The sequence below is a fragment of the Carya illinoinensis genome, chromosome 5, assembly GCF_018687715.1.
Source record: "Carya illinoinensis cultivar Pawnee chromosome 5, C.illinoinensisPawnee_v1, whole genome shotgun sequence".
Lineage (NCBI taxonomy): Eukaryota > Viridiplantae > Streptophyta > Magnoliopsida > Fagales > Juglandaceae > Carya > Carya illinoinensis.
In genome coordinates this window covers 3375565-3386320 of record NC_056756.1, presented here as the reverse complement: position 1 = coordinate 3386320, position 10756 = coordinate 3375565, and the positions used below count along the sequence as shown (strand labels likewise).

Genomic DNA, 10756 nt, shown 5'->3' with positions numbered 1-10756 from the left:
GCTATCTACTTTCTCTACTTCAGAAATTTGGTATGGATGGTGCGAAACCAGTCTCCACTCCTATGGCCTCTGGTACGTCGTTGACTGCTAATGAGGGAGTTCCCCTAGCTGACCCAAGTTATTATCGGCGCCTTGTTGGTTCACTACAATATCTCACTTTGACACGCCCTGATATTTCCTATGCGGTCAACAATATTTGTCAGTTCATGCAAAATCCTCGAGACACTCATCTCATTGCCGTTAAGCGTATCTTTCGATACCTCAAAGGTACTCTTAATATTGGCCTTAATTTTGTACAAGCTCCTTTCATTGCCCTTCGTGGTTTTTGTGATGCGGACTGGGCTGGATCCAGGGATGATCGACGTTCTACAACTGGATTTGCTATCTATATGGGTGATAACCTGTTATCTTGGGTAGCTAAAAAGCAAGCTACTGTGTCTCGTTCCACAGCGGAAGCCGAATATCGAGCTTTGGCCTCCACCACAGCTGAACTTATGTGGTTTATGCATCTTCTGAAAAGCATCGGCTATTTAATTCCTGCTCCCACATTATATTGCGACAACATCAGTGCTATCAATATGGCTAAGAATCCCGTTTTTCATCATCGCACGAAACATATCGAAATCGATGTTCATTTCGTTCGGGAACAAGTTGCTCGTGGTATTCTTTCTCTGCAACATATCTCTGGTCCAGATCAAATAGCCGATATATTTACAAAACCATTGTGTGCTGCCAAGTTTCTACCGAATAGAAGCAAGCTCCTCATCAGTCCAATACCGCCTTGAGCTTGAGGGGGGATGAAGAGATACGATCTGTCAACCATGATTCTCTCTCCATGACTTCCTCACATATTTAATTCCTTACTCTGTTTTGTATACGATCTTATTTTCCATGTATAGCATAATAGGCAGTGATTATATTTCCATGTAAAGCACAATAGACAGCCATGATGTTAGCTGTACATAACCGTTACTCACATCTGTAATTTCTATTTAAGATGAATACAATACCAAAGGAAGGTGAGTTAGTTTTCCTACAAGCAGAGTATTTTCTGTAATCGTTACTTGAATGAGCTCGTTTATGTTAGCTTTTGATGTGCTCAGAGATTCAATAAGTGATAGTATTGGAGGACCCAACTTCAATTCTACGGGACCAGTCAGACCACACTTGGGAAGTTGATAAGTATATACTGTAATCTCATCAAATATAGAAAGTAAAAAAAAAAAAACAGATAAAGATATTTCACTTTGGCATCTTATACGGAAAAAAGGCATTACTGATGTCATCTCTCGAGGCAAAGGTTCAAAGTTGCGTAGGTCTTGAAATATCTGAGACTGCGGATATGGTAGATTATTTGCATGCAATTTCAGGCATTACAGGTCTGGTTTTGAAGCATTACACGTAATTTTGAGTGTAGCCATCAATGTGCAGCGCCCATGGAAAGCACAGGGAGACACCTGCAATGAAATATAATACAAGGGAAAAGAGAAATGGCCTAAGCACATGCCCTTAGTCATGCTGGATACCAAATCGAGTACCTTGAAAGAAACTATACTGCTAACCTTCTTCTTTTCGAGGCCGTTATTTTCTTGAAGGATGGTTCTTTCTTCTTTTTGATGCCGTTATTTTCTTGAAGGATAGTTCTAACTTCTGAGGTAGTTATTTGTTAATTTATTGCAAGACAGTAACTCTTTTGTCAACGGAAATTGGCCATTACTTTGAAAGGATGCACAATAGTCCCCAACAGGGGCAAGCCCAATACACCATGCAACTTACAGAAAATTGGCAAACCCATAATTCACCAACTGTAATACTGATATGCTCTGGGTAAAGCTTGCTCAAGATCAATGAGACATAGGAACTGAGTTTGAGAAACCTAATAGTCAAGCTCACTTCTACGTTTTGACTCTGAAGCGCAGACGACAAAGATCATTTAATGCTTACATTTGGTGGACACATATCAGCAGACAATATATACCGTCTGTGGTTCTCAACCCTTCTAAAGCAAAGTTGCAAAGTGTCTACCATTTGCCAGCAGACGTACACACCATTTTCGGGTCTTACGTGCAATTAATATGTCACAGGCATCGTGAATAACAGGGTCCACTTCCTCCTTGGGAAAATCGGATAACACCCATTTATGGCAGAGTTTGCTTCACATGAAGTGCGTTCACTGCCTGTCCCACTACAAAATTCCCCAATACTAGAGATTTGCAAAAATCTTGAAGTTTAGAGAGATAAGACTGCATGAAGCTACAATTATACGGTACCCTACCACTTTAGTGGTTATTTTTTGTTTCTGTTCTCCCTCTTGTTCCAAATGATAACGTTCTATCACAATTCACAGGTGTGATTGTGAAGGAGGAGAACCAGAGAAATTTTAAATATAAGAATATGTTACTAATTTATTTTCAGATTGGATTCCATGGTCACGAATCAATGGCTGAACTTTAGGGAATCAGGGAGGAACAACAACTCTTAATTATTATGTAGTTCTTGTTGAAGTGTATGGCTCATACAGTGAAATTAGGCGACGCCGGAGCAAGCGGAGTGGAGTAATATGGGTTAGTACAAATATATATTATGTAACTCTATTTTTACAGATATTAAATTACTCCTGTGAATGTAGGCACATCGCCGAATCACATTGAATCTCTGTATCAATTTTTATTTTTTATTTTTTTTATTATTCCATACAATTTATCAGTAATTATGGCACGTTTGATACCAATTCTAGAGTGTGAAGACATGGTATTTTTATCGTATCTTCGCTTTATTCATATTTCAAGAGCTCTACAAAGTAAATTTCTCAAATGAGTAGAAAGTGGATTCCTATATTTCTAGGTCCATTATGATGAATGCTCTCCAATAGGTAAAGGTGTTATCATGGTCTGGTCATGCTAAGGTGGAGAGTTTCAACCTCTTTGTCGTTTTTGCCAAGAAAAGTTAAAAATAAAGTTTGAATTCTAAATTTTATCGTACTGCTAGATGGAACACGAAATTTTGGTGTTCAAGAAATTATTATAAGCAACCTGAACAATGTCACTTCACTCATCAGAGAACTAATGACAGTAAAAAGACTGCTCAACTACTAGTATAACTCATCAATTACTAATACTCGTAATGATGGCAAATTATATGAAAGTATAACGGTTTGTTTCATCAAATATACTTAATGTAGTCAAGAATCTAATGACATGAAGGTATATGATTCGATTCTTTAAATAAAAAATTTAGATTTGAAATCCTTTACAATCACAACACGTAATGTGATTATCTTCCGAACCCCAATAATAAAAAAAAAATATATATATATATATATATAAATAGATAAACCAAAAACTTTTTGAAGTCTCGGGAAGAAATTATAAAGAGAGACAATTTGGCATGATTAGATGCGTGAATTGAGGCAATGGACGCCATAAACCAAAAGAAGAGGGAGGGGGTTGAAAAGAAAAGAAAGACTGCAACAAAGAGTGTCCATTACATTGTGCTTATTCCATTTCTTTTTAGCCCTCTTCTTTCCACTTGTAGGGGCCAAGAAAGGACAGACATCTTTGCAGGTATCAATGAAATTGGAGCCATTATGTGTATTCACTTTACATGATAGCATACAATTAATTAAAGTGAATATAATTGCTTTTAAGGATTCAATAGGACTTATAGTTTATTCAAATGATAATTAGCCATTTACAAAGGATAATGGTCTAAAAGCAACTGTCTTCAAACATAATTAGGTATCATTAATGGTTCATAATCACTTCAAGTAACATAGAAGGCTAACGTGACAAGTATCTTCAAACAAAAACATGTCATGCTCTATGGCCACGGCACGAGAGTTCAGAAAATAAAGAAACCGAGGCTGCAATACCAGTTGGTTCAACTTGTTAGGTCAAGTCTGAATGCCCAATGCCCAAACCACATAGGTTTGTTTCTTTTAGCTAAAATCTTGCGAGTCCCAAAAAATTCAAAGGCCCCCGAATTTAAACTTCAACAACAAAAAAGTGAATCAAATTAAGATGTTTCATTACCCTCAAAAATTATTCAAGGATCACGATAGACATTTAAAAATGAATTTGAAAAACTACTTTTTTAATATTATCTCATGTAACAGATTTTTAATTAGAAATACTATAGTCAGAGACTGTATGACTTCATATGCAATCTAACTTACCTAATCAAGCCATATCAGATTATGAATTTTCTTTTATGAAATATCTCTGTCGTTAATAAAATATTTCTCTTTTAATAAACAAGGTTTTGATTGAATTCAAGACAACTCAAGAAGCACTGGTCCTAATCCAAATCCCATGGAAAGGAACATTAGATGGCGCCCTGGGATATTTAGTAACCCAGGAGGGCCCCGACCTCTCGTCATCCAAAGCTAGATAGATAACACCACAAATTCACAACAGATATCTTTTTAATTTTACAAAAGGCAAACGTAAAGGACAGTTACATAGGACACTGGACAACAAGAACAACAAAACATCAGCCAAAGTAAACTCCGATCCACCCATCCCAAAGCAAGCAGCCCACATCCCCACAACCACCGCTGCAGCATCCACACTCCAATTATTTTCACACACAAACATAAAAACTGACAAACTCGTAATAGTCACCACAGAACAATCCAAACCCACTCACAAAAGGAATACTCGCAAAAGACACACTCGTCCACGTTAATCAAAGCAACACATCACTGTACAATAGACTCGACTTTCCCCCTCATGTAAAACAAGTAATAACCTTTTCCGACATGATTTGATGAAAGAAGGGGCCCGGAATGCATGATGTAAGACCATGCTCTCACTCCAAGCACTCATCCACACCGGCAACTTTCTTCTTACCTTTAGAATTTTATACCAACTCCAAGGGAGAGGACAAAAGCCTAAAATCAACAAGCAAAGAGGGATTAAAAGTGGGACCCCTGATTACCAAACACGCATGCGCTTGTTCCATGGGGGGTTCTCAACAATCCGGAAAAAGGGTCCTCATTTTACAGCACAGCCCACCACTAGAATCTCCCATGCGTTCAAATCTTTGCGACTTTCTTTAATCTTTAATCCCCCAAAAGCTAAAAGATAATTATTTCTAGTCAACAAAAACACACCATTTTTTCATCACTCCCAGTAACCAAAGTGCATTTCGATACCATTACATCCTCCCTTTATTGGCCCATTATATACAGCTCTTCAGGAAAAGATGGAAAAGGGCCCCACAAAACCAAAGCCACTACACTTCTTTCTAAGTTTCAATCATTCAAGCCAAGAAATCAAGGGTTACCACCTTTCCACCCTTCTTCCAACCCTTTGGCAAACATGCCAAGGAGGGTGCAACCTATTGCTTGTTCGCTCCTACAGATTTGGCTCTTCAAAATCTTCAGGTAATCTATAGCTTCATCAATAACCAACGATGGGTCCTTACCCTCTGCACCGGGAATTATACCCTCAAGTGCTCTCAATGTCTCACGGATTTTATCCCTTTTAAAACACACCTTTCCCAAAATAGAACCCGCTTCCTCAGCTTGGTTCTGGCCAATGGCGTAGCCTGATTCAGCATCACTATCGTACTCGGCAGATCTGTCCAGTTTTACTGAACTAGCAGTGCCCATAGGTGACAACTCTTTGTACCTACCATCGAGTAGTTTCTGCCTTTTGTTTGGGCTGTCAGGTCCAGTAACTTCATCCGCTAGGTATTCAACCTGTTCATGTTTCTCATGGCTCCTCTTTATAGCGATTGGAGAATGGCCTGTGCTCATTATTTCATCGTCATCACCATATTCATCACCATCATCATCATCATCAGAGTAAAGCAAGGCATTGATTTCTTCGGTGTCTTCATGCATCTCGCTTTCTTCACGAGTTATTATATTTTCACCAGACTCTTCTTGCAAAGTGTACTTGCTTGGATCAGTTTGACACACTCTAGCTGCTTCTGGTTCCTCATTAAACTTAAACGAACAACGTGATTTTGTGGCAGCAGTTGGGTTCTCAACAGGGAAGCAAACTGAATTATAAATTATCCTCGTTTGATTCCCACACTGATCAAAAATAAGAAACCTCTTTGGAGAAGACCCAGAATTTGCATTTGGCACAGCCTTCCCATTAAACACGCTAGACAGCACAGATTGCTTTGGTTTGAGATAAAGATCAGGAGTAGGAAGCAAGCTCTGGAATTGAAGAGGCGAACACTGAATAGATCCATGAGCTTCATTAATTTGTTCAGTCTTCAAGTCTGGTATGATAGGAACTGCAAACCTGGGCAGTGCCATAGGTGAAGAGGACACAGAAATGCCAGGGTCTACACATGTTGGCAAATGTTCCTGCTGCCTCGGGCACAGTGCCGTGCTCATGAAATTCAGTTTAGATGGCTTCCAAGCAGAATGCTCTGGACAAAGCCGAGATTCGCTGGCCTTAACCATCCACGTACAATCACCTAAAAATGAGGAAAAAAGGGTACATTAAAAAATGAAACATGATCATTTTAGCTGCAATGGTCAGTAAGAGAGAGTTAAAACCTACCGGGAGATGGATTGGTGCTTTAATCTGGAATATTCAAAAACTTGCAGCTTCTTTTTAGAACAAAAAATTGAAAAAGAAAAATCAACAATTTCCAGCTCAATTTGATGCGAAACAAGGAATTAGTCTACGTGACAGGTTTAAGCAAATGACGGAAGTACTCAGCCTGGAAAACAACAACAAGAACACAGTATCATTCATGGCTTCTAATTAAGAAATGCTGAATGAGAGAACAAAAATGCATATGTTCTTGTACTCACTTGGCAATCCTGCAAAGGTTGAAAGCATGCAATAACTCTAACTATGATCGTAGGTTTCCCTGCAATCCCATTCTCATGTTTTAATGCCCGGAATCTAGTTTGGCTTGCTGCTTGGCACACCATAACTTCTTTCGAACCTTGACTGTCTGACTACTGTATAGGCACAAAACAAACACCCAACAACAGAGAGCAGGAAACGGGCAAAACTAGACCTTAAACGAAAGATCGGACGTAGATTGACAAGCGAGATGAGATTAAACAAGAGGGGGAATAAAAGGAAGAGCTTGATTTCAAACTAGGTTTTAACTCTATCTTTTCAGCTAATTCTACGCAGGTCAAAAGAAATTATGAAAAAGTGATTGGATCCCATGGACAGTTAAGCAAAGAGCGGTAGGGCAATAGAAGCAAAATCACTAGTCAGGATTCAGTTAAGGGAACACTGATTTACAGAATAACCCTGCAATATAAGTTCAACTGCACAACTTTGCGAAACACATCAACAGACAACCCCAACCACGGCATGCTGTTCTACTCTGTCGTATGAAATTATCCACGACTGCTTAATCTGGTGCAATGTACAGAATCCAAAGTTCCTGAAAAAATGCAGCAAGCGTGCATATCTATCAGATCAGTGAGCAAAATTATCAAATTGTTAAGAAGAAATGCAATGTGATAGTTATAATTGAAGAATCTCGACAAGACAACTAATGCCTCATTTACTTGATAAGAGAACATCAGTGGATTTGAATATAATCTTAATCGAGCCATACAAAACCATTTGCCTCACCAGACCAAAGTTGTCTTGTAACGACACCAGAATTCATAAGGGTATTTTTAGCAGAGTTTTTTTTTTTTTTAAACTGATCCGGAAACTGATTTCTAAGGATCAGATCACGAAACAAATTTAAGTAGCTCTCAGTGCATAAATCATGTGATTATCTAATCGAGAGGACCTTTCTTGAAGCCAAACAAAAAAAGGTAAAAGAAAAAGAAAATAGGTTCGATTGAGCTGTTTTTTAAGAGACTTCACAGAGATATGTTTAACCAGAATTGTATCTTCTATTCAATTCCTCAACTACTTCAACCAAAAGGACGAGTATTTACTTCGTTTCTGGAAGAAAAATAGAAGTATAAACTAATAGATTTTAAGTCACCAAGAAATCATGGGCCTCCGCTCAACTGAGTTGTATTTAGCTCAGTTTTGGTGAATTTATCATTTAAAAAGTTACACATAAAAAGCAGACACAAATACAAACTTATACATAGAGGGTAGAATGGAAATGATTTTGGCAAACCCTAATGAATAAGCACGAAAACGTACACAAAGAAAATTGAAAATAAAAATATACGCCAATAAACAATGAAAAGTAAGAAAATATTGTAAGAACTTGTGAGGTCAAGGAGAAACCAAAGGAAATTTGAAATATATAAATATATATATATATATATATATATATTTTAGTATTTGCTTTAGTTTGTCCGCAATAAACCTTTCGATTAGAAAGTTTAGAGAAATAAATGAAAAAGGCGTGCAGCTGAGCAGACACAATTTAATCGGGTTTCTGATCCCTGTAAGAATCCACGCCCATAAGCTCGTAATTCTGTTTGGTAAGATTCAGACGTTCAATTCAATTTCATTTCTACTTTTTTTCCAGGCGACCAAACAGGGGATACCTAAAACGTAACTAAGAAAAAACAGGAACAGTAATTTTATTTAACAAAAAAGGCAGTTAAACTCCAGAAGAACTCACAGTGAGATTGTAGAGAATTCAAAGATCTTGTTCTGATCCGATCTGAAACAAACGGATTCTTCACCTAAAGCTCTGGGAGAAGAGAGACAGAGACAGAGACAGAGACAGGCGCAGAGAGGGAAAGCGAGAGAAGAGAGTGGTGGTGCAAAAAGAGCCCAACAGAAGTGAGTTTGATTGGGGGTTGCCACACAGGTCTATATAGAAAAACTGAATTGACATTTCTGTCCATTTTCACTTTGGAATTACCGTTCTAACACAGTAGAATCGAGATGACCCCGATGTATGGTTAGGTTAGATCTTGATCGTGGTTAGTTACTTCGTTTACCGTTGATTCGTGCGATGGTTAAACCCGACACATTCCTGTTGGCCCAACCCATCTTCCGTGCAATCCATTATTTTTTCTTTTTCTTTTCTTTTCTTTTCCACCTACAAACAATATTCAAATCCATGGTGCTACTCTCTCCCATCCTTCTGATTAAAGTGGTAAAATGAATTTTGTTTTACACGGCATGATGTAACAGATAACAAACCGTTCGGGAAGCAATGAAGTTTTAAACCTATCAAAATTAGCGTTACGAATGTTAAAAAAAACACTCGCTATATTTATATAAAATGTTAAAAAAATAAATTAAAAAAGTAAAAAATAAGTTTTTATAACAACATAGAAAGTGTCTTATACATTGATTTATAAGTAAAAACGTTGAATTAAAGTACTCTATTGGATTGTATGGAGGTAGATGATGCTGACAAAAATAAGAATGATATATAATGAGAAGAATGAATGATAATAGGAAAGTACTGAGAGAGACATAAAGATGTGGCGCGGGTTCACTAATATTAATAATCAAGCCCACTCATTACTTATCAAGGTCTCATTGGCATCGCCAATTAATTAGGTACAGTGCCATTAAGGGTTTGTTTATGAATTATGCGAGATCAGATCAACCACCTTGAGAGAGAGAGCATCGAGTGCATGCTCCATACATATTTTGTCCACTAACCACAATCATAGATCCAATATATTGGCCTCGTGCATGCATTAAGATATCCAAAAACAGAATAATATCAAGACTTATATATATATATATATAAACAGCACCATATATAAAATATTGATGCATGAGAGATTGAAGAAGACACCCAATTATTTATGCATAAACCTATTACATTATGAACAGCTAATTTAAACCTAATTAATATCAATCGTTAATATATAAACAATGGTGCTTTGAGTGGAGTGGAGGGAACATTTGTCAATTACCCACGTATTGTTTATTCCTCCTATCATCAAAGGTCTGCCCTTTTGGAGGCACTAATATTATATGTTTCAAAGCATGCATATATATTAAAATAAATGCCACTATTGTTATTGCCTTGATTTTTAAAATAAAAATAAAAATAAAAAATTACTAATTATTAGTATGTTTATTGACACGCAAACTTACACGTACATTATGCACCGCTAATGTCAAACAGCTTGTTACATCAAATAATATATAAAACTATTGTTCACATGTAGTCATAACTAATGTATATATCATGTTTAGAATTCTATTGCACTTTTACATATTTTTTATATACTCTATTAATGTGATTGACTAAAATAAACATATAAAATACGTGATTATATATAAAATTTTTGTTATTTTTTTAACTTTCCATAAAAAGTTAAACTCATATCAACCTGGTTACTTCATGCATTTAAATTTAAACACATTTTAATAGAATTCATAAAATATTTATACCATTCACATCAATTTAAATAATTTAAAATTACCTCAACATCTAAACGTAGCTGTACTAGAATTAATAATAGTTTTAGAGTTTGGTTTATGTGGTTAAATAAAAGGGGAGGGGAAAACATGTGTGATTGACTGACTATTTGCATGTCTGTAATGCACTTTCTTAATTACTTTGCTTACTCGAAAACAAGTAAAAATTAAAGACAAGGCCGTACGAAGAAGGGTGTGGTTGAGAGCAACACCCATTATTAATTGTGGGATTCATTCATGGTGAGTGGGGAGCCAAGGGTGTGACGTGTGAGCAAACTTTAGATTTAATTTGGACCCAAATCTTCACTTTATATCTAAGATCTTATCAGTGGTGTACGTAATTTTAATTAGAATATTAAAAAGAAAAAGAAAAATCATTTATATTATTCACGTTTGGTCTAGTTTGATGATTTAATTACCCAACATGATGTCCTTTCTATGTTATCATCACG

The 10756-nt window shown here is 36.7% G+C and overlaps 1 protein-coding gene across 1 annotated transcript; it reads right to left on the bottom strand.

Moving 5' to 3' along the window:
- Window positions 1–4405: 4405 nt before the first annotated feature.
- LOC122310489 (transcription factor bHLH143-like) lies at window positions 4406–8708 on the bottom strand. The gene is made up of 4 exons (XM_043124376.1): window positions 8533–8708; window positions 6782–7374; window positions 6525–6687; window positions 4406–6438 (listed from the first exon to the last, which is right to left on the bottom strand). The coding sequence occupies exon 4, from the start codon at window positions 6422–6424 to the stop codon at window positions 5276–5278; it is 1149 nt and encodes a 382-aa protein (XP_042980310.1). The 5' UTR covers window positions 6425–6438; window positions 6525–6687; window positions 6782–7374; window positions 8533–8708; the 3' UTR covers window positions 4406–5275.
- Window positions 8709–10756: the final 2048 nt, after the last annotated feature.